This window comes from Sturnira hondurensis, unplaced genomic scaffold (genome assembly GCF_014824575.4).
Source record: "Sturnira hondurensis isolate 20B ecotype Veracruz unplaced genomic scaffold, ASM1482457v3 Scaffold0014384, whole genome shotgun sequence".
Taxonomy (NCBI): Eukaryota; Metazoa; Chordata; class Mammalia; order Chiroptera; family Phyllostomidae; genus Sturnira; species Sturnira hondurensis.
The window spans coordinates 28,469,324-28,493,967 of NW_028087015.1; the positions used below are offsets into that span (position 1 = coordinate 28,469,324).

Sequence of the window (24,644 nt, forward strand, 5' to 3'; positions counted from 1 at the left end):
CCAATGAGAGAGGTTTTGCAAGTTTCTTTTTTCCAGAGCTTGTAATTTCTTGCTCCCTCTGGTGTGTGTCTGCTGTACTGCAGGTCCTCTGGAGTAGCAGCAAGCTGTTCAGTTTTTTGTTCTCAGCAGCCTCCACCCATCTAGACTGTGTCAGGTCTTGTCAGTACTCTGAGACAGATGCTACAGATGCCAGTCCCTTGGGCAGCTCCCTGAGAAACTGGGACATGGAACACATGCTTCAGCTCTTTCCCTGCTCAGGGGGGAGCCATGAGTTTGGGGTTTTCTTCCATTCACTCTATACTGAGCGCTGGAGAAAGTGGTGAGTGAGCACGTGCTAGTACAGACAGTTGCCTTTGTTCTTGGTGGGCCCCAGCTTGGTGCCGTTACCTGTCAATGCCTAGATTCAGGCACGACTGAAACCAGTCTCTCTGGAACCCCTCTGAAAATTAGGTATATGTCCAGTCTTCTCTTTTTGCCCTTAAGGAGAATCCAGGAGTTGGGAATTTTCTTCTGGCTGCACCATGCTGTGCCAGGAGAAGGGGCTCTGGTGAATGAGTGCTGTAGATTTTCCTCCTGATTCTATGCAGCTGGTTTCTTTGGGGGTCTGTTTGGGTGCAGGAGCCTCCTAACTGGTTTTTGGATTTATTACAAAGGGAATTGGTCTGTATATTGTTGAATTTCTGTCTCCTGGGTGAAGAGGGACTGGGACTTCCTATTCTGCCATCTTGCTGATGTCATCCCCACTTAAAAAAAATTTACAGTGTAATATACTTCTAGGGCTTCCATCAAGGTTTGTTGACAATCCCTCTTGATATACTTGCCAAAACATTTTAATTTATTTAATTACTTACATGTAGATAGCCAACAAATGTTAAGACAATATAATAGGATAGAGATTAGATGTGGGTTCAGATTATAGCACTGTCACATTAGAAGTTGTGTGTCTTGGTAAAGTCCCTTCACTTTTCTGTACCCGTTTCTCAGTGTGAAAGTAGAAATCATTAATATCTGTCAGAAGTACTGTCACTTGGAGAGGTTTCAAATAAGATGCTACCGAATTCGCCTCAGCCTTAGTCTTATCTTCATTTTCAGTTTTAATCTAGATGACAGGCAAATTTGTTGATAGCATCCAATTAGCTATTACAATAGCTAATATAATAGCTATTGTAGTAGCTAAAGAATCAGTATCCCAAAAGATCTTAAATAAGGAGGAGTATGATTATGAGGTTCCGTCTTAGGGTATGGAAGAAGAATTACAAGATAGATTTTGGAGCTGGGGGCAAAGAAGGGATTAAGTGGAGTAGGCTAAAGGGGACATAGAATGAAATATTCCAAGAAGAGGGCATAGCATGTGGGAATACAAAGCAAGCAACTGATACCTTATGAGGTATTTTGAAGTGTTTTTACTTCTGACAGTGGGAAAAACTTATCCTAACCATTGCTTCCTTCCTGCTCTTTCTTTTTTTCCAGTTACATCTTTTTTTAGTAATGGCACAGATATGTGTTGGTAGTAAATATCTGCAGTAAGATTCATAAACATTTCTGTAACTCTTAAAATCTACTGAGTACTATATTTGAAGGACTAAAGGGATGGGACCCAGGGCCTGGGGACAGCATAGGGCTTGATCCAGTAGTTAAGCTGGAGCTGAGGAAGAGGAAAGGGTTAATGTGGAAGGATGACTAATCTCTTCTCTTTCCTCTCTCCCAATCATTAGATTGCAGCTGTGAGTCAGCAATAGGATGTGGTAAAGAAGAGAGGACCCAGAACCAGGGTTAAGACAAGTCAGAATCGAAGCCAGGCAGCAGTAGGGGGATAAGAGAGTTCTTCTACTTAAGACAGGCAGCAAAGGAATTGCTGAAAGCACCCATGCATGAGTTGAGTTAGAACTGCTTGTATTGAATTTTAAGAACAAATTCATACTAAGGAACTTCAGTCTTAAAAGATTTTCATCTTTTCCCTGGAGTTATTTTATGTTTCTGATTAGGTTTATTTATTTATTTAGATTCAGTTGAATTTCTTATGCATATATTTATAAACCATTTTGGATGGATCAGTTTCATTTCTTAGTTAAATGAAATTATTTAGAAATGGCATTATCCTTTTATGTTTAGATATGTTTTCTTGAGAATCCCATTTTAAGTTTTTAATACAAGATCGGGCATGTTCAGGGTGGTATGGCTGTAGACCATTTTCAGTTTTTCAAGTACATGTATTTGCCCTGTGGTTTTTCACCAGCAACACAGTTAAGTTACTGTATTCATTCAGGAGTAAATAAACCGAAGAATGTGTAGAACTCCTATAAGTATAAGCTAATTCTCTCCCAACTTATGGTCCATTATAAGCACAGTATTAGTAAATGTTTAATGGAGTAAAATGAGTGAGAAGTAAGCCTCAGTAAAATTTTATTTTCTTGAATTTATTCTATACATTGTTTTTATTTTTCTCACTTTGTCTCTCAGAGGAATTTAAATAAATGTAAGTTAATTTAAATAATTTAATCCCTCTTTTTAAAGTATATTTTATTGATTATGCTATTACAGTTTTCTAAATTTTTCCCCTTTTACCCTTCCTCCATCCTGTACACCCCAACCCTCCAGCATTCCACCCACTTAGTTCCTGTCCATGGGTTGTACATTAAGTTCTTTTTCTTTTTGAGTTGTCTGTTTCCTATACCATTTTTGATTTCTCCCCGTCTATTTCATGCCTACCAATTAATTATGCTTCTTCTTCCCTGTACCTTTCACCCCCATTCCTCCCTTCCCCCTCCCCACTGAAATCCCTCCATGTAATGTCCATTTCTCTGATTCTGTTCCTGTTCTAGTTGTTAGGGTAGTTTTTGTTTTCATTATTTTTTTTTCTTTTAGGTTCATTTGTTGATAGTTGTGAGTTTGTTGTCATTTTACTGTTCATTTTTTAATCTTCTTAGATAAGTCCCTTTAACATTTCATATAATAATGGCTTGGTGATGGTGAACTCCTTTAACTTGACCTTATCTGGGAAGCACTTTATTTAGAATGTCCTTCCATTCTAAATGAAAGCTTTGCTGGATGGAGTAATCTTGGGTGTAGGTCCTTGTTTTTCATGACTTCTAATACTTCTTTCCAGCCCCTTCTTGCCTGCAAGGTTTCTTTTGAGAAATCAGCTGACAGTCTTGTGGGAACTCCATTGAGAATAACAGTCTCCTTTTCTCTTGCTGCTTTTAGGATTCTCTCTTTATCTTTAATCTTGGGTAACTTAATGATGATGTGCCTTGGTGTGTTCCTCTTTGCGTCCAACTTCTTTGGGACTCTGAGTTTCCTGGACTTCCTGAAAGTCTATTTTCTTTGCCATATTGGGGAGATTTTCCTTCATTATTTGTTCAAATAAGTTTTCAGTTTCTTGCTTCTGTTTTCCTTCTGGCACCCCTATAATTCAGACATTGGAACGTTTCAGGTTGTCCCAGAGGTTCCTAAATCTCTTTACTTTTTTCAGTTCTTGTTTGTTCATTCTGTTCCAGTTGGATGTATATTTCTTCTTTTTGTTCCAAATTGTTGCTTTGAGTCCTGTTTTCTTCCTGTCGTTGTTGATTCCCTGAATATTTTGCTTTATTTCATTTTGGATATCTTTCATTTGTTTTTTTTCATTTTTCAACCACGCTCAATCAGTTCTGTGAGCATTTTGATTACCAGGGCTTTAAATTCTCCATTAGATAGGTTGGCCGTCTCCTCCTCACTTAGTTCTCTTTCTGAAGTTTTGCTCTGTCCTTTTATTTGGGCCATGTTTCTTTGTCTCAGTGCGCCTGCGGTCTGGTTGTTCCGGTTGACTTTTTCTGTAGTTTCTTGGTTGTCAGAGTTCCATGCAGTTTGATTTTGTGGCACTTCTGGTTGTTTACTGATTTTAGATTGGTTGTTATCTTCCTTTTGGTTGTGTGAGGAAGTAAAGGGTTTCTACCTATACCTCTGTCTTGGCCAGAACTCCCCTCTTTTTTTAACTCTCTAATTTCTTGAGCATTGTATTCTTCATATTTGAGATTTAAAGCTTCTTTTTGAGATTTAAAGCTTTTTTTGCTTTATGAAAAGTTAAGAGGTCCCTCTGGTGGAACATTTAGGAAATACATAGCATTATATTAATGAAGAGATCAAGATTGGATTTTTTGTTTTCCCTCCTGCTCCTTCTCTCTGCCAATACCTTCCAATTTTGTTTTCAAAAAGAGAACTCCAGGATAATCAGGGCAGACTCATAGATTTACTGATATAGATTGGTTTTTAAGGTAAAGGGTGGGAGCTTTGTGTGATACCTTTCCAATAGAAAGATGTAATGAATGGGTGATTCATTTCCTAGGTCACTTTCAAAGCTTATTTAAATCTTTAAAACAATGACTGTGTTTAAGATTTGTGGGGGAAAGAAAGAGGAAAGAAGATAGCTACAAATGTACCAAATTATGGGGCTGAATAGACTTTTATGGCCTAGTTTTGAATGCTAATCACTGTTAATAAAATTGTGTTTTTGTAGAAGAGTAATTGTTCTTGGAAATTAAATAAGGGAGAAGTTTTATAATAATTACACTTTGTCTAGTACAGCAAGTCCTTGAATATTGTTATTTAGTTACAAAGTTGAGATGACATAGGAACTTAACTTTTATTAATGGTAAAATTGGTTTTGTTACACGTCATTTCACTTAAGTTGCAACATCTATTCACGACATTAAGTGAGGACTTACTGTGCAGTTAGTTTATCTCAGTACTTTCTTTGTGTTTCTTCTGGTATCACAGTGATCCAGAAGGGTAGATAGTATCAGACCGACTTCATAATGAAACTAACACTTTGAGGGATTTAATGATTAGGTCATCTAGCTAGTAAGTGATACAACTTGGAAATTTATTTGTTTTAACACTATTTGAAACTTGTGTTTATAGGCTGTAGGCTAGCCTTAAATTCTATGTAGTAGTGCCACATAGTAATGCCAATATAGAAATGTCATAATCTGCATATTGTAGTAATACAAGCTAGAGCACATTTATTACAAAGAAGAATCAACGAACACAACATTTCCAGCTCTATGGATAACCCATATTAATCTTGGTTCATGGATTTTCAAAGTCCTATATACAGTAGTCATTCCTTATCTGAAGGGGATACATTCCACAAACCGCAGTGACTGCCTAAATATCTCAGGTAGTATTAAACCCTATAAATGCGATGGTTTTTCTTAAACATGCATGACTGATAAAGTTAACTTATAAATCAAAGATAAGAGGTTAACTATGATTACTAGTAATAAAATAATTATAAAAATGTACTGTAATAAAAGTTATGTAAATGTGGTTACTCTTTTCAGAGGGTCACTTGCTGAAGTTTTCATATAGGCTCAGTGCTTTTTGGCACAACATGTTGCCATAGAGATATGATCCTTAGATCAGAACAGGTTTTCTGTTCATGTCTTCCACCCACAAATTTAATGCCTTTTCCATCTTACTAAGCACTTATTATACACCGTGGCCATAATTTTTGCAGTTTGGAGTGTGACAGCAAAATTAGTATGAATTTTTTTCCTCTTTCATACTTTTCACGTCTAGACAATCATTCATATTGTAGATCTTTGCAACCTCAGCATATAATTTTTCCTTCTTAATTAAATCAAGAACTTTCACCTTTTCACTTGAAGGAAGCACTTTAAGGCTTCTGTTTGGCGTATCAAAATTGCTAGCCTCACTGCTGTAGTACTTTGGGGCCATTATTAAGTAAATGGTTTTACTTGAGTACAAGTACTGCAATACCACGACAGTTGAGCTACTAACTGAAAAAGCTACTAACTCTTAGTGGCAGGAAACTTATTGGGTTTGTCAAAAAGTTGGTTTGTTTTTTTCTGTAAAATAGCTGTAGTAGCACTTAGTTGTCTTTTAACTTCATTTGAAACAATTTTATTAGATGGTGTTATGGCAGCTGTCATATCAGCGTGCATTTTTTAAAAAACTTCTCAAAATTGATGAATTTATGGTAGTCATTTTAATTTTGAAGCTGGAAGAAAATATGCAACATTTTGGCATATTCTTCGTTATTTCAAGAAAAGTAGAAATCCATTTGAAATGCAAGAAAAGATTGGTGCAGTGTATGGAGAAGGTGCTGTGACTGATGATACATGTCAAAAGTGGTTTGTGAAGTCTCATGCTGGAGTATTCTCTTTGGATGATGCTCCATGGTCGGGGTGGACCAGTTGAAGTTGATAGCAATCAAATCAAGACATTGAGAACAATCAATATTATACCACAGGGGGGTAACCGATACACTAGAAATAACCAAATCAGTAAAGTTATTGGTGGAAATGAAAACTGTCTTATTTTTGGAAAAAACTAAGGAGCAAAACTGAGGATAAAGGGGTATTGCTATAGCTTGTGCTTTGTCTAATCCTGATCCATGCAGTCTAATTAGATGTATGTTCTCCTGATGCTGCTTCATCAAGTTTTTTTCCTTTAGTGGTAGAGGAATGATTACAAAATTTTTGTTTGGTTTTCAGTCATACACAAGAGATTTTTAGTAGCATGTTTATAACAAAACAGTAATTGTCTGAAATTACTTTTGCACAATTTTATTGTATAACATTTTAAAGCAATATTAAAACTTAAAAATTACTTCTTTATTTTATAGTTTTTACTCATGAGTACATAATGTCAGTTATAAATATATGTAAATTGAATGTTATAGTTTTATTATTTTAAGCATATAGCTATTTAGCTCTCATCATGATTATTTCTTAATTTATAATATCCAACTGAAATTATTTCATATATAAAATATTTTTAATTTATTAAATATTTACATTGGCTGTAATTTTTAAAATATTTCTAAATAAAACTGTGAAATGATTATATTTTTTTGAATGATAGATGGCCTATAGTTATCTTTACCATCTGAACAATACTGGTATTAGTTACACATAAGTAGTAATGCCTGGCAAGGTTAGTTTTGCTTATAAAACATTTTATTAAATTTTCAAATTTTATATGTTAAAATTACCAATTTTATATTCAGAAGTAAACTTCATCGATCACATGAAAACCTTGTGATTGCCATTGTAATTGAAGAATCTGTTCATAAATGTAATAGCTTGTACTTATAAATTTCCTTTTTTAAAAAGGGATTTTAAAAACTGACTACTTATTTCTACTTTTATAAGTTCATTCTCTGTACTTCAAAAAGTAAATAAAACCATAATTTTGAATAGAACATAAGCTTCGTGAGCATAGGAAATTTTGATTGTTTTCTTTAGTGCTCTATCTCTAGGTCCTAGAACAGTACTTCACATAGTGAGTCCTCAATAAATATCAAGAGTAATTTCAAGGATGTTTAGTACAGTACTATTTGGTATATTAAAATAACTGAAAACACTCTAAGTGGACATTAATAAAGGGTTGGTGGACTAAGGTATACAGTAACTGTGTAATGGAATACCATTTTGTTGGAAAACTTGGGGTGGTTCCCTTTGTACTGACACTGACACAATAGCTCATTCTGTGGGAAAAGCAAGTGAAAAACACATATATTATACCGCCTTTGTTTTTAATAACTTGATTTTAAAAATACACAATCCACCTATGTACAGCAGTTTTAAACTCTGGTTTCAGGATCCTTTTGTACTCCTAAAATCACTGAAGACTCTAAATGGTTTTTGTTTGTGGGATGTAATATTTATTTATTTATCTACTTACTTACATATAGATACATCACTACCATATTAAAAGTTAAAACAAAAATATATTTACTTATTTGTTTAAAATAAGAATAATGAAGTATTACACGTTACATATTTTTATGAAAAATATCTACATTTTCCAAAATAAAAAATTTTGTGAGAAGTGCCATTATTCTATGTTTTTTGCAAATCTTTTTAAAGTCTAGCTTAATAAAAGGCAACTGGATTCTCATATCTGCTTTTGCATTCAGTCGGTTGTGATGTTCTTTTGGTCGAAGTACATCAAGAAAATCTAGCCTGCTCTGGCTGGAATGGCTCAGTTGGGTGTCATTCCACAAACCAAAAGGTCACAGGTTTAGTTCCCAGTCAGGGCACCTGCCTGGGTTGCAGTTCTGCCCTAGTCAGGGCGCATGTGTTTCTAGTCCATGTTTCTCTCTCACATAGGCGTTTCTATTCTCCTCTTCCCCTCTTTCTGAAAATCAATATGTATGTTCTCAGGTGAGTATTAAAAAAAGAAAAAGAAAACAAAAAAAAATGTAGCCTTACACAGATATGTAGTAAAAACAGGAAAAGTATTTTAATACTCTTTTCAGATAATTATAGATATTCTTTGATACCACATTACTACTAGTAGTTTCTTAACAGTTTCATTGTGAAGTTTGAAACCATATCTGAACTTTTTCATACTTAGTCTTTAAAGTCTAATGGTCCATTTTGCACTGGAATGGATCTTTTACCTGTGTAAAATTTTATAATTCATGCATTCGTCATTTAGAAAATACTGGCTTACTGGTTACCTAGATCTTCCAGATGTTGACACATTTTATTATGCCCTACCCAAAAGTTAATCATTAATATCACACCAGTTTCATTGTAAGGGGTTTTGAATATTGTGAAGCTGTTAAGCTCATAGTTATGGATACAAGTGTTTTAGAATTATACTTATTGTTTGAAAGCTTGAATTTTAGCATTAGTACTATATAGTCATTTGTTTTCTTGAGTTGTCAGACTTTATTCACTTGTTGAGAAAATGTCTGTGAAAACAGCCAAGTCTGAATACTTTGTCATTTGTTCATTTAAAGATAATATTTCATTTTTTTAAAGTGACTGATTCACTCTTTTGATGATACTTAAAAAAAGAAAGTTACTAAAAAAATAAAACACCAAATCTATAAATATAAAAAGCAAAAATGAAACATAGCAAAATATTAACAGCGGTTACTTAGGGTGGTAGGGAAATGGTCATTTTTTCCCTTTTCTGTAATAATAATACATTTTGTTATGCTATATAGTTTTAAGTGTTATAGAGATTATATTATAGGACAGTTTACACATAGAGTCAAATGAATGGGAATTATTAATTACTATGATCTCTGTGTTTCTTATTAGGATTTAGGTCCTGAATATGAAGATACATTTAACATCTCATTACAGTGGATTTTTGAAAATGGAAAAGATGTTGGAATAAGGTAAAGGATTTGACTTTCACTTTGATCATTTTGTAGTGTAAGAAGTGATTTTGCTTCTAAACTTTCCCTTAATTATTTTTAAATAGGTGTGTTGGTTATGGCCCAGAGGAGCAGTTGACAAATGTAACCGATGTGCAGTTTTTGCAGTCCACAAGACCACTGATGTCTTTTTGGTGTCGTTTTCGACGTGCTTTTGTTACTGTCACTCACAGGTTGCTGTTGTTATGTTTAGGTAAGTTGTTAGGGTGAGAAAGAAATACCTTGTGTTGTAGAATTTTTGTGTTTGTGTTTCACCAAATGCCAGGTTTGAGAATTTATTTCGGTGGTAGTTGCCATTATAAATCACATCCAACAGTCTTTGCTAAGATATAAAAAATTGAGCTTTTTAATAATAATGTTAGCATCTGTTTTGAAAGCAGTACTTATTAGGGGAAGTTGGAATTAAACTTTGTCATACGAATGTGAAAGAAAAAGCAGGTATAGTGCATAGATGAAAATCTACTTTAAAAAATAGAGTAGGAAAATATAAGATTAAGTTTAATTTTAAATAAAATATTATCAATTAAGTTTATTAAAGTTATTTTTAATTTTAAATATATCATTTACCTGAATGAAAATTTCATTAAGATTCCTAGAACAATTTAAAAAATGTAAAGATTCTTAGATTTTGTGTTACTATTTTGATTGATAATAAGAGTTTAGGAGTTCCTTTTTTGTTGTTCAATGCCTTTAAAAATATTTTACCTAAAAAGTAAGGTGTGGTATGTTTAGTCTCAGTAGATTCATTTTTCTAGTAATTTAAAGCTGTAAAGGAAAAGTATGCGAAACATAGTTATGTTATTTTGTTTTCAAAAATTAATAGAATTTAACTGTTCAGTTGTCATAATTGACACAACAAAATTTTTAAAAACTTAAAAATTGAAAAAAGTTCAGTTGTCAATCTAATGTAAGAAGTGAGATTAAGATAAACTGGACTATATTTAATATAAATTTTTTCTATGTAGTTTTAATGATGTACCAGATTGAACCCACTATTAAAGGCTCAGTCCATTATCCCATATGGCAGTTAAAATAATTTCTGTAGAAACTGTCATAAGTTTTCTTTTTTCTTTTGCAATAAGTGTTATTGAATGCTACTGGCCACAATTTTTAAAATTCAAAATATATGAATATTGCAGGAGTAGTGATGGTTTGTGTTGTTCTGCGTTACATGAAATACCGCTGGACAAAAGAGGAAGAGGAAACAAGGCAGATGTATGATATCGTGGTGAAGATTATAGGTATAGTATTTTTAAAAATTAATTTCTAGAATGTCATTATGTAGTAAACTATAACATGATGACCTGATTGGATTCATTTGTAAATGTGTTTTATTTCTTTTCAGATGTTTTACGAAGTCATAATGAAGCTTGCCAGGAAAACAAAGATTTACAACCTTTCATACCTATTCCACATGTGCGAGATTCCTTAATACAGCCTCATGACAGGTGTGTTCAGAGCATTATGAAGTGAAGTAAATAGGAGCATTCATGTTTTCTCTGGTTGTGAAAGTTACATTGAGAGTTACGACTCTTCTCAGCTAGATCTGTTTTACTCTACAGGCTTTATTTTTGTGCTTGAAACTTTCTGAATTCTTTTCTGTTACCTTCCTGATTTTGAGTTCCAAAATGGGCAACTTGATTTCTAAATCATTCTCACTCTAATAGATTTAATTCTTGTTGTCAATCTCTATCTTCCTTTACTTTCATCTTGATTTAAAAAAAAACAAGCGACAGTAGCCAGTGATGTTTTATTACTAATGTTTTCAAATACTTTATTTTGTTAACAAAGCTTTTTAATTAGAAGAACAAATAACTTCTTGAAAATAAAAGATGATGCCATATGCTAAAGCAGCGTTCTTAACCCTAGTAACACACTGGGGTAACCAGCAGAAATTTGGTGGGGGGAATAATTGATGCTGTGCTCCACCTCTAGAGATTGAAATTCAGGAACTCTCAGGTGAGGTTCCAGTGTCTAAATCTTTTTTGAGAAACTCCATAAGCAGTGATAAAAACAACTAGAGTTAACAATAATCACTACCTTATTTTACTAATATCTGAAAAAGATGACAAGCCAAGATGATAGTCATTTTGTTCGCATAATAGGAAAAAAATGAAGAAAGTCTGGGATAGAGCTGTTGACTTCCTTGCTGCTAACGAGTCTAGAGTTCGCACAGAAACACGAAGAATAGGTGGTGCAGATTTTCTAGTTTGGCGGTGGATCCAGCCTTCTGCATCCTGTGAAAAAATAGTAGTAATGCCTTCTAAAGTATGGCAAGGTCAAGGTATGTATTGTTAAACAACAAAAAGTACAAGTGTAAATTTTATGTTATTTTTCAATTACAAAAGTCTTATGTTGTTTAAAATAGTTCAGTTGAACAAGATATGAAAGTAAAGCTCCCCTTCCAGTTTCATCCCATAGAAGGAATTAGTGTTAGCTTTTTCTATATCCTTCTACTTTCTCCTGGCTGATAAAAATTTAAATGGTTTGTCTTTATTGTAATAGAATACTATATACAGTTCTTTGATTTTTTTTCTCTTTTCACTTAACAGAACAACTTACTTATTACAGATTTAATTGCACTCCTCTCTAATATTCTATGCAAATAAGACATATAACTTGTGTTTTATACATGTATAGTCTGTCCAGAAGGTATCCAGCCATGTAATATGAAAAATAGAGACATTTATTAGAGAAGATACAAAAAACATCGTACGTAGGACAATAATGCCTCAGTCCCCTTTAAAGTAGGCACCTCGGGACCTCACACAGTTCTCCCAGTTGCAATCAGCTACACTGTCATATTTCCCTGAATCTTATCGATATTCTGAAATATTTCCCCTTCCAAAGATAATTTCAGTTTTGGGAAAAGCTGGAAGTCACAGGGCACCAAATCTGGGCTATAGTGGGGCTGAGTCACCTGGGTAAATTGATGTTCCACTAAAAACTCTGCATGAGATGCACGAGCTGGTGCATTGTTGTAATGATGTTTCCCATAGTTTTGGCCTTCTGAATTGTCCAGATAGTTTCCAGGGAAGAATGTTGACGCTTAATGCAAAGTGTGATGCAGATTCGCTGCTGTAGTTGCTCAGTCATTTTGTATGTGATGGCCACACAGTCAGTACACATGCTCACTCAATGGGTATCTACTGCCCCCATGGGCTAGGACAGTGAGGTCATCATTGTTTCTATATGTACATTCCAGCCCACTCTCCTTGGCCGCTGGGTTATATGGATGTCAAGCAAACCATTCTCGTTACATTAACAGTGGCTGGACTTTTTCTGGACAGACCTCGTATATGTGTGTGTGTACAGTAATGTAAAACATATAAGTGGAGTAACAAGTCTTTAACTGCCCTTTTTTCCAATTTTGCTTGCCTACCTCTTTTCCCTTCTACCTGTACATCCCCTGTGCCAAATAGCTTTTACGGGAATCTTTGCTTATAATTTTTTTAAGTGTTTGTATCGTTGCATAAAGCATGTATATGTAAGTGTATAGGAGGGTTTAGTGATTGGTTTCTTATGTAACCAAATCTCTACTAGTGATGAGTGTTACCTCACTTGAACTTTTTGTATCCTAACGGTTAGTAGAAAGGTAAAATCTCATGGTTAGTTTAATTTGCATTTTAGGACTAGCAGTGAGTTGAGTTTCTTTTCTTCTTCTTGTCAGATAAAAACATATTTATCAATGTTTGCTAAGTAGAGCATGTATAGGAAAGGTTAGTAAATTATTTTGAAATGATAAAAAATGTAATCTCTCCCTTTTTTAAAATTTTCACTTTCAAACAGCTTCAATAATAAGCTTACATAGTCATGGCAAAAGTATGAAACTTTGATGTTGCCAAAAAGTACACTAAACAGTATACTATTTGCTTTTAACGGTGCATGTAGAAGGGCCCCTTGACTTGGGAACAGAGAATTCAAAGCCAGTTCATATCTGATTGCCATAACCCCTGGTTATGAGGGGTGTGGAGTTTTAGCCTGCTCCCTTCATAGGGCCAGCAGTTGGTACTCATGTATGCATTTGAAGTTCTAGAAAAGACCATATTTAGTTCATAGGAATTTTTTAATCATTATAGTTTGTCTTTCTTATTTTTGAAGTGGGAGACTTTTTAAGACAAATCTGAAGACAATTTCTTGACCAAATAATAATCCATCTTGTTTTTATATATTAGCGGTATGATTTATTAAATGTGTTAAATTGGATGTTCTATAAATTCTAGGATTTAAAACCACAGACTGTTACTTTTACTTTGTCAGTTTCTGTAGCCAGGACTGTACAAGTGTGATATAATACAAGTTTGTCAGTTATAGTAGTGGTAATATTAACATAAACTGATAGAAGATTTTAAAAGTGTCATACTACTTTTTATATTAGTATTTTATCAAGGTTCCAGTTCCAGTGTATTAAATGTTCATAAACTAAATGCCAAGTTCTGAACTATCTTAATTACAATATTTCTATATGGGCTATGTAAAGAATTGTACATTTAACCTCCTTTTACTTAACAGCCTTTGATAAAGTTACAGGGATTAGGGCTTTGGACCCTAGAAAGGAATTGAGAGTAAAGCAAGATACCTGTTACTGAGTTAGTTCCTGAAGGTAGGAAATCGTGAGGTAGAACCTAGTAGCTATTTGTTTGAAGTATACCCGTTCAGTTTTTAGATAGTTATGATGATAAAAAGGTCTATAGACTTTGTAGCAAGAGAGATTGGAAATCTTTTAAGAATTTTTTAAAATATATTTTATTGAGTATGCCATTAGTTGTCCTATTTCCCCCCCTCATTCTCCTCTACCCTGCACACCCACTCCCCCACTATTTCCCCCCTTTAGTTTATGTCCACATATCTCAAGTTACTTAGATTCTATATTTCCCTCACTATTCCTGCCCTCCCCCCCACATATTTCCTACCTACCGTCTACGGTACTTATTCTCTGTACCTTCTCCCCTCTTCTCCTCCTCCCACTCCCCTGTTGCTAACCCTCCATGTGATCTTCATTTCTATGGTTCTGCTCCTGATCTAGCTGTCCTCTTAGTTTGCTTTTGTTTTAGGTGTGGTTGTTAATAACTGTGAGTTTGCTGTCCTTTCACTGTTCATATTTTTTATCTTCTTTTTCTTAGATAAGTCCCTTTAACATTTCATATAATAAGAACTTGGTGATGAAGAACTCCATGAACTTGATCTTGTCTGAGAAGCACTTTATCTGTCCTTCCATTCTAAATGAAAGTTTTGCTGGATAGAGCAGTCTTGGTTGTAGGTCTTTGGATTTCATGACTTGGAATACTTCTTTCCAGCCCCTTCTTGCCTGTAAGGTCTCTTTTGGAAAATCAACTGACAGTCTGATGGGCACTCCTTTGTAGGTGACTGTCCCTCATCTCTTGCTGCTTCTAGGATTCTCTCTTTCATTTTAATCTTGGCTAATGTCATTATGATGTGCCTTGGTGTGTTCCTTCTTGGGTCCAACTTGTTTGGGACTCTCTGAGCTTCTTGGACTTCCTGGAAGTCTATTTCCTTTGCCAGATTGGGGAAGTTCTCCTTTATTGTTTGTTGAAATAAGTTTTCCACTGATGGCTGTTCCTCTTCTCCTTCTGGTACCCCTATAATGTGGATGTTGGAACGTTTAAAGATGTCCTGGAGGTTCCTAAGCCTCTCCTCATTTTTTTGAATTCTTGTTTCTTCACTCTTTTCTGTTTGGTTATTTCTTTCTTCCTTCTGGTCTACTCCCTTGATTTGAGTCCCAGTTTCCTTTCCATCACTATTGGTTTCGTGTACATTTCCCTTTATTTCAATTAATTTAGCCTTCATTTTTTCCTCTAATTTGTGACTAAAACCGACCAGTTCTGTGAGCAATCCTGATCACTAATGTTTTGAACTGTGCATCTGAGAGGCTGGCAATTTCTTGGTCGCTTAGAGTTACTGGCTTTGGGGCTTTGAGCTGTTCTTGAGCCATAATGGTTTGGTCTGGTTGCACCTATTATGTATGAGGGGCAGAGCCCTAGGTGTTCACCAGGGTGGGGCAGCCCAGGTCACTGGGTTGTGATGCTGTATGTGGGGGTGGGATCAAAGAGGGGCAATGGTGGTCTCTCTGCTGCTTCCCACCACTGGGGCCTGTGTGGCCTGTCTCACTGCTTGCTCCTTCACCTGATTTATCTGAGCTCAAATGTGTGACCGTGGTCAGCCTGTGGCCTTGCGCCCTCCCTGAGTCTGCCATTTGCAGCCCCAGGCCTGGGATCTGCCAACCACCACCCATGTGCCTGGGTTGGTCCGGCTGCTTTTTCCTGTGCAACCCACTCAGCCAGTTGCTGGCTCCGCCTCTCTTATCTGTCTGGTCAAATGATTCGTTGTTGTTGGACTTCTGTATAGTTCAATTTTCTATGTTTTGGTTGCGTTTTTGTTACTAAAACTTTCTTGTCTTTAAACTTGGTTGTGCGAGGAGGCACAGTGTTTCCATCTACGCCTCCATTTTGGTCGGAAGTCCTCTTTTAAGAATTTTATCATAATAAAAATTGTTATAGGAAGCTAATAAGAAGGTGGCATATTCCTTAATGATAGCTGTATATCTTTTGCCCCATTTTAAGAACATACAACTCTAATGTAGAGAATTTAGTTTCAGCATTATATTTTGTCATTAAGTGTATAGCCTAAATATAGCTGGCTCTGAGGTAGCTTTTTAAAAAATTTATACATAAAATGAATCCAGCTTTTGTTTAAATATATCTGAACACAAATGTTATGCTCCATTAAATATGGTTGTATACTGAGAGTTTTTGGTAGTTTATGTAAAAAGATAGTTTAATTTAGGAATAAGTTTAATGTTTCTCCCCCTCTAAATGCCATTTAATTAAAACGTACATGGTTGGAGGGTTGGTAATTACAGTAGTCTTATGAATTCACTACCATTAGAAGCTGTTGTCATTTAGTAGTATTTTTCCCTAGTAATTGTTAAATAACTGATGTTATTGAATTAGTTCAGTTTCTGAAAGATAGTTATATATAAATTGGATTATTATACAGTATTAGTATCTCTAAAGGTATTTTAAAGCACCAGTTAAAAATCATACAATACCAGCTGAGGAGCCAGAGAACTATTTGTGCTCTGACAGGTGTTGTGTTTGGAACAAGCAGCATTGGAAGAATCTGAGGTGGTTCCTGCGGTATTTGAGATATATCATTCGGTAATTGTAGTACCCCTGCTTGGCCCAGGAGGTGATTACAGTGTATGTAGTTCGGGCCCAAAGCATCTAAAATCAGTTTGATCTTTAGAACTACTTTCTGACTAGAAGTGAGCAGCTCTGTTATTTTGTGTAAACTTGGGTCTAAGCTAGCATAATGGTGGTATGAGTTTTTTTCCTCTGGTTCATCCCCTGCTTTCTCAGGCTACTATTGAAATTTCGAGGAAGTCAGATTGTCTGCAACTAAAAGGTCACCTAAGAACAGAACCTATACACTCTTAGAAAAGTCTGAAAGGTACTAGTGGTTCACAGACTTTCTTAATCTGTGGTTTGGCAAGGATTTTTCATATCCAGTGATGTTTCCTCCCCCCATGTCAGGTATTGCCGAAGACATTACACCCCCAAATATTTCTTATCACTAGATACTTCTGAAGTCTTTAATTGATACACTCTTGTTTTTAACCATAAACTCATCCATTCAACTTTCCTGCTTTATATAGTTGGTTTTTTGAACTCCTCAGAATCTCATTTCTTTCATGTCTCTACTTTCTCCAGTTCTTCATCCTTCTTCCTATCTTTACTTCTTTTTCTGTTCATTTTAGCTTCCATGATTCATCTTTCTATCACTGTCTAGCTAGTCACTGCTCGTCCTTCATCTTACGCTGCTAAATTCCGACTAAGAATGAAACTTTTTGTTTCTGCTTGTCTCTGTGCAAGTGACTGAGCACAGCAGGGGAAAAATCATACAACTTGGCTAACTAGCACCTTCCTAAACAGTTAACTTCGATTAGTCCTTCAGCACTACCAGACTTCATTGTTCTTACCATATTTTACTACTCACTTCACTTTCCTCCTCTATTCAATAACAATTTTGGATTTCTTCCCCTCTTCAAACTTTTTCCCGTTTTTCCTCTCTTGATTCTCATTTGATGACTCATGTAGAAGCTGTGATTTGTATTTACCTCAGATTTCCATCACCAAATCCATAAAATTACCAGAATCCGTACTCATCCTCACTTTATATTGAAATTGAGGAGCTGTCTTATTTAACAGAGACCCTAGTCATTCCCTTGTCTTCTCAAGTACAGGGTCCAGCAGAAGTAATGCCTGCTTGAGTGTGGTTGGTAGAGTGATAATACAGGTGTAATAACTTAAAGTTTTAATTTGAACATTTCACCTAAAATGTAATGGTGTACTTGAGTGTGGTATTGTTATGTTACAGAACTACATGCTTATGATTTTGTAATAAAGGGGCATTAATTTGTGCTGGACCCTGTATCTTCCCTTACTGTTTATATTCCTGCTTTCATTGGATTTTTTAAAAAAATTTAATCCTCTTCTGAGGATACAACTGTTGATTAAGAGGGAGAAAGAGAAACATAGATTGGTTGCCTCCCATATGCTCCCTGACTGGGAATTGAACCTGTAAGCCAGATATGTACCCTGACTGGGATCAAACCTACAGCCTTTGGTTTTCTGAATGTTGCCCAAACCAACTAAGCCACTAGGCCAGGGCATTGGTGGATATTTTCATCAGCACTGAAACAGGCTGTGGTCTCTCTCATCTTTAAAATGGTGGTGTTGAACTTTACATTTTCCCGTAGCTATTACCCTGTCTCACCTACTTACAGCCAAGTAGCATTATACAGTTTACTCACAAACTTTACTATTTCACCTATCAGTTATTCTTCAGCTGACTCCAGTATGTTTTCCATCTTCATCATTCTAAAGAAACAGCTCTCAAACTTCCATATTGGTAAATCCAGTGGATTTTTTTTCTGTCCTTATTTTACCGAGAACTGTTAACAATTTAGCCTGCCTAGAAACTTTCTTCTTTTGGTTTTGGGGCTGCCACTTTTTTTGGTTTCCTTGTAATCATTTCTTCAGCCTTCTTTTCCTGGACCTCTAGGTATTAAGTTTCTCAAGATTATCTTCTTTTCTCATTCTTCCTGTCTTCCTAGATGATCTCATGCTGTGGCTTCATTTACCGTGTATATGTTGATGAGTCCCAAATTTATACCTTGAACTAAGTCTTCTGTTCCAGTTTTCAGATTCTTAAACGTAGCTATATACTTAACTTTCTTCACTAGGGGAGGGGCACCACAGATTCAACATGTGTGTCAACTCAGTATCTTTTATCTGCAAACTGACCTTTCCTGCAGTGTTCCTGTGTGGTTAATGATACCTCTCCTTAGCTGGTTCTGCCATAAATCTGGGCATCACCCATAACCTCTCTTTCAGCCACTTCCATTTGCAGTTCTTTAAATGAATCACATCAGATATACTCCAAAACGTTCCAATTCTATCCACTTATTTCCACAAGCAAGGTTGGCCTGTCTTATCCAAATTATTATCATTTCCCTCTTAGACAACTCTAATAACCTGCTAACTGGTCTCCATGTGTTCACTTTTGCTTATACCTACGTGATTCTCCACATGGCAGACTATTTTTAAAATCGGTAACTTTAAAAAACAGATTTGCCCTGGCTTATGGAGCTCAGTGGATTGAGTGTGGGCTGTGAACCAAAGGGTTGCGGTTCGATTCCCGGTCAGGGCATATGCCTGGGTTGCAGGCCAAGTTCCCCAGTGGGGGCCAAGTGAAAGGCAACCACACATTGATCTTTTTCTCCCTCTCTAAAAATAAATAAATAAATAATTTGATAAAAAGTATGCTTAAAGGACAGATTTCATCTGTCTGTTATTATTTACTTCTGTCCTGAAAATGTTTGAGTGGTTTTCTGTTGCCCTTATGGTAATGTCTCAATACTTTAATGTGGTCTGCATGGTCCCGAACAATCTGGTATCTCTCTCTTCAGGTTTACCTTTCTATTGTTCTTATTGTGACAACAATGGCTTTTAATGACTTGAATAGACCAAGCTTCTACTTGCTTCATGGTGGTGTACCAGCTATAATATATCTTCCCTTGAAATGTCCTTTACACCTCACCTCACTCTGCCTATTTTTATTCATTCTTTAGTCCCAGCATAAATTTCACTGCCTAGATGAAGTATTATTTGATACTTTCAGACTTAAGCTTAAGTTACTTAGCTTTCTGTACTGCTCTTTCTTAGAATTTACCACAATTATGATTTCTTTGGTGACACTGTTTCATTTCTCCCCCTCTAAACTGTAGATTGTGTGAGAGCAACAATTCTGTCTTATTTGCCTTAACATCCAGGGGTCTGCCTCACAGTAAGAGTACACAGTGGATATTTTTGAATGAACTGAATGAGTGATTACCTTTTCAATAAAATAGAATAAAGGCAAATAGTAAAACTAATTTGTTTTTTGTAGCATTTCATTTAGATAGAAGAAATTCACCACCAAACAGTCTGACACCATGTCTCAAGATTCGAAATATGTTTGATCCAGTTATGTAAGTATTATGATCAGGGGTATATGTAATTTTTATGTGGAATATTTGGCCGAAAAATCGGTATTATGCTATGTCTGTAATTGAAAGATGTCTTTTTTCCCCCTCATTCTCTAACTAAAAGCATGGTACATTTTTCTTTTGTTTTATTCCAAGCAAAGGTTTGGCCAGAAGGCACAGATATAAAATGATTTGTAAAACTCTTGTAGATTTTTGTATTCACTGATACAGTGCTCAAGTTGAATTAATGACACACGTAGAGACAATACTCTATTAGATAGAGTATTAGTATTCTATAAAGAGTACTCTTTATAAAGTCATTTTGTTCAATCTCATTTTGCTGCAGTGTTGTTGAGATTTGTAGTAACTTTAACTCCTGTATATATCAGTTAGCTTCTGGTAAAATTGATTGTTGTACATCATTTCACTTAAAGTCACAGTACCTATCAATGATGTTAAGTGAGGACTTACTGTATTTACCAAGAATTTTCCTTAAGTTTGGGGCTTTGAAAATGTCATTGAAAATAAAATAATATTCAGCATTTACCAGACCACTCCAACTCATTAAAGTACGTATTAACCCTTCTGTAGAAAGAAAAAAGAAATGACTGTAGGTATGTAGGATTTTAAACATAAAAATGATAGCACATTTGTGCTATCATGGGCTAATCCTTTATTGTCTCGGCTCTGTGTATTCTTACACTGGAAGGTGAGAAAAGGGCTGAGCTTCTGAATGCTAATATTTTTCAAATCTACCTACTACTAGTGCCAGGCATTTATTTCCTACTATCTTTAACAATATGTAGTTTTTAAACTATCCCTGTTCTAGTAAGATATATATGTTTTACGAGACAAATGACTCCTTACTGAGTAGGAATATGGTTGCTGATTTTTGTTTTCGTTAATTTTTAGGGAAATAGGGGATCAGTGGCATTTGGCAATTCAAGAAGCAATTTTAGAAAAATGCAGTGATAATGATGGCATTGTTCATATTGCAGTAGACAAAAATTCACGTGAGGTAAAGAAACTTTCACTGTTGAATTCTATCTGTGTTTTGAGTCTGTTGCTGTTAAAACTAAGACTTCTTTTTTTAAATATTACAGGGTTGTGTATATGTTAAATGTCTGTCTCCAGAATATGCTGGAAAAGCTTTTAAGGCTTTGCATGGCTCTTGGTTTGATGGTAAGAAATTTGAGTATTATAAACATTTTGAAGAGATAGATTATGGCTTACTATTTAAATTATACCAGATTTTAAATGTAAGAATTTCAAGTTAGCGTTTTTAGAGTAATAACTTTGGATCATTTTATTTGTTTGTTTTTTTACCACAATTTTAAAAATAAATATAGAGCACATTTTTACAGATCTAAAATATTATTTTTATCTTACAACAGGAAAATTGGTTACAGTAAAATATTTACGACTAGACAGATACCACCATCGCTTTCCCCATGCTCTTACTTGCAACACGCCCTTGAAGCCATCGAACAAACACATGAACTCTATGTCCCATCTTCGTCTGCGGACTGGCCTAACCAATTCTCAAGGAGGTTCCTGAAAGGACTTTCTTCCACTCCTGGGACTGTTACTTACAATAGGAAAATTCGAAAATTCCTGTTTGGCTTCCTGTCTTCCTTTTAAAATGCTTTTTGTATGTAATATTTTTATTGAATACAGCTCTGTTTGAACGTTCCAGAAATCTTAAGGTTCCAAAGGGACTTAGCAGTGACGCAGCAATGCTGAGTAGGTAAATAATGGTTTCATTCAGTTTTTGGAGCTCATTTAAGCCAATGCATTTAAAGTTTTGCATGAGGAACATTGACTTTATTATGTATTTTCAGATGTGGTGGTGGTATTTTTGCACCAAGAAGTGTTTTGATAACCATACAAAAGCATGGTGAAGAGGCTTCTTGTATTTCCATAATTTCCTGTGAACTAATGTTGTAAATTCTTACATACAGTAACCTGCATAGTTCCTTACAGGCTAATGTGGTAAAAGTATTCATTTCCCAATTTAACCTTAGGTTTCTGTTGCTTGTGAGAGAGTCATTTGCAACAGCTGGAATATGGGAAAACTAATTTGGGTTTAGTGGTTACATATAAGTGGATGTACATGTACTTAAACTGACTTTTGTATATATGTATAAATGCTGGTGGTGGAGAAAGTAGTCTTGTTTTGTGAGGATGTCTGCATTAAAGCAGTAAAATAAGCTTCTTATTTTATTCATAATCTAATGTGTATATATGTGTGTGTATATATGTGTGTATGTGTATATATATATATATGTATGTGTGTATGTGTATATATACACACACACATATATATATATGGCTGTACTATCACATAGATCAAACAGCCAAACACCTGGAAGTGTTAGATACAAGTTTCAAATATCTTTTATAGGTTTTATATAAAAATGTTTTGAGTATGATTTTGTGTGAAAGTTTCGATACCAGTTGTAATGGATTCAAATTTATGTGAGCACTAAAGAAGCAATTGGCAGATATTGGAAAAGTATTTTGTGAAAAGCTGTATTTATTATAAATACTAGGGCTATGATATAGTATCATTGGGATTAAGTAATCTTCCCAATCTATTTATAATTTAATAAAATGTTAGCTCCCCTGTTGTATGTCAAGGTTAAAGCAGGGCACATTGTTTAGCAAAATGTGTATTTGAAAAATCATATTTACAATTTTGGGTCATGGAAGTTTGCAATATAGTAAATGCACGAGTGACCATTGCTTTGTGTCTCAGTATTTACTTTGTTTCAGTAAAGTTACTTTATTATGGTTTTTGATTTCAGATTAAAATAGTTAGGGAGCAAAGTTTACTTGTAATGTCATAACTTAAAAAAAATACAACCCATTGATCTATCATTGTCAGTTCAAATGAATATGTGAAGCAGCTGAAATTGTACCAATTTTGGTTTTGTTTAAAGCTCAGTTTTCTGTTTGGTTTTAATATTATGTGTGTTGGGTTTGCAGCATGAACTTGCACAGATAATGCACGTTTCCTGGTTAAGTAAACATGATGCACACTGTTCTGTAACAGAAAACCCTATTGTGCCTTACCTGTGTGCTTTTGTGGGCACCATGTTTATGAGAAATAAAAAATGACTTGTTATCTGAAGAGAATAAATTTTAAATTCTCGGTTTATGTCTCAGATGCTAAAATGTGAAGATATAAATATATATAATATATAAAATAACCGTTTTATGTGCATCATAGTGATTTATCTGAGCTTAGTGACCCCATCTTGTGACCTGTTGCAAGAATGAATGTAAAAAATAGTTGTGGCATTTTGAAAGGTCGCCTTTTGATGCAGATGCATCTCTATCTTGCTTCTAAAACATATTTCATGTAAACATTGTACATTTATTATTGTAATATATACTATTATGCAGCCTATTTTACCTGAAACTGTTAAACTGACCAAGATCCTTCCCTGCAAGACAGATGGGAATGTGTATAATAACTAGACATTTGAGGCGTTCTGAAGTTTGATGTAATCTGTTACTTGTCCTGTTACAAAAAAGGAAAAAATTAAAAATTTATTAGGTTTTTTTAATGCGTCTCGGCTTTTAAAAAACTTTTTAAGTGACCTGTGTCTTTATTTTTTTAATCAGTGAAAATAGGTGCTTTTATTTTAATTTTGGGGGGGATCTGTAAGTGTATGTGTCTTGTAAAAATGGATAAAGACCCTAAAGTTCATTTTAACCATCCATTCCTCAGTGTTTTGCTTTTCATTAAGAAAAGTGTCTTTTTAAACTCTTCAGTGTTTGGGTCCAAAGTGAGGCAAGAACATAAATCAGTTGCATCACTAAAATACCTTTTAATTTAGCTAGACATTTTTTTTTCATAGCAAGACTTTCTCAGAAAAAAGAAAACCATTCTTTTACACATTCTGGTTCAAACTCTTTATCATAAACAAATAGCTTATGGGCTGGCCACTTTTGAGTAGCATTGGTTTAGGTTTTTTTGATGATTTTATCAAGTACAAGGAAGACTCGGACCTTGGCTGGGGGGCTCAGTTGTTTGGAATGTCATCCCATGTACCAGAAGGGTAGGGGTTTGATTCCCTCTCTGGGCATGTGGTGGGTTTAGGGCTCAATTGATGTTTCTCTTCCACATCAATGTTTCTCTCTCTCTCTCTCTCTCTCTCTCTCTCTCTCTCTCCCCCCCTCCCTCTGTCCCCCTCTACACACACGCGCACACACACATGCACACCCCTCTTCCTCTCTCCAAAATCAGTAAATGTATCCTCAGGTGAGGATTTTAAAAAAGAGACAATGACTTGATATGTCAGTGAATTGGTAGACCTAGTAGCATGTTATATATTAGGTATGCAAAGATGAAAAAAGACACTTCTCAGGATGGTTACATCCTAGAGAAAGAACATTGGGCAGATAGGTTTAAAATATAGAATGGAAAATATAGTGAGAGAAAAGAGCAGAAGAGATTTTGAGGGAGCAGAGAGGCACCTATGCTCTTAAATAAAGAAGACATCCAAGTCATATTTTCATTCAATTCAACATTAAACTCTCTTTAGTATAGATACAATAAGTCTCTTTTACCTTGAGTTCCCAGGAGAGCTTCTGTTCTTATGATGAGCACATCAAAATTAATGTATGGAACCTGAGTTATTAACAATCCATTTTCATACTCATTGGTCTATGGATTCCTGAATGAATATCTTGTGAATATTGAGGCCTGATAAAAACAGACTTTGTTATATTTTCCTTATATGGTGTTCAGTGGCAGAGGATGCTAAATCAAGCAGAATTTTGGCAGCCGGTTTTAGAAAGGATGTTTAGGAACAGGTAACCCAATAAATTTAACAATAAAAAGAGTGAAAATAGGAACCAGAAGTTGTGGTTTAAAGAAACAATGTCAAGGATACTCATTTTCTTGGT

At 35.0% G+C, this 24,644-nt stretch overlaps 1 protein-coding gene across 1 annotated transcript in view; it reads left to right on the forward strand.

Annotated features, from left to right (window-relative positions):
- LEMD3 (LEM domain containing 3) overlaps positions 1-23,299 on the forward strand; it is a 67,942-nt gene extending 44,643 nt beyond the window's left edge. The window contains exons 5-13 of the mRNA XM_037063083.1: positions 9,060-9,139; positions 9,226-9,371; positions 10,318-10,419; positions 10,524-10,626; positions 11,284-11,462; positions 19,649-19,730; positions 20,640-20,745; positions 20,831-20,909; positions 21,122-23,299. Coding sequence (XP_036918978.1) covers positions 9,060-9,139; positions 9,226-9,371; positions 10,318-10,419; positions 10,524-10,626; positions 11,284-11,462; positions 19,649-19,730; positions 20,640-20,745; positions 20,831-20,909; positions 21,122-21,285 — 1,041 coding nt within the window. The 3' untranslated portion in view covers positions 21,286-23,299. The remainder of the gene's footprint in view (positions 1-9,059; positions 9,140-9,225; positions 9,372-10,317; positions 10,420-10,523; positions 10,627-11,283; positions 11,463-19,648; positions 19,731-20,639; positions 20,746-20,830; positions 20,910-21,121) is intronic.
- Positions 23,300-24,644: the final 1,345 nt, after the last annotated feature.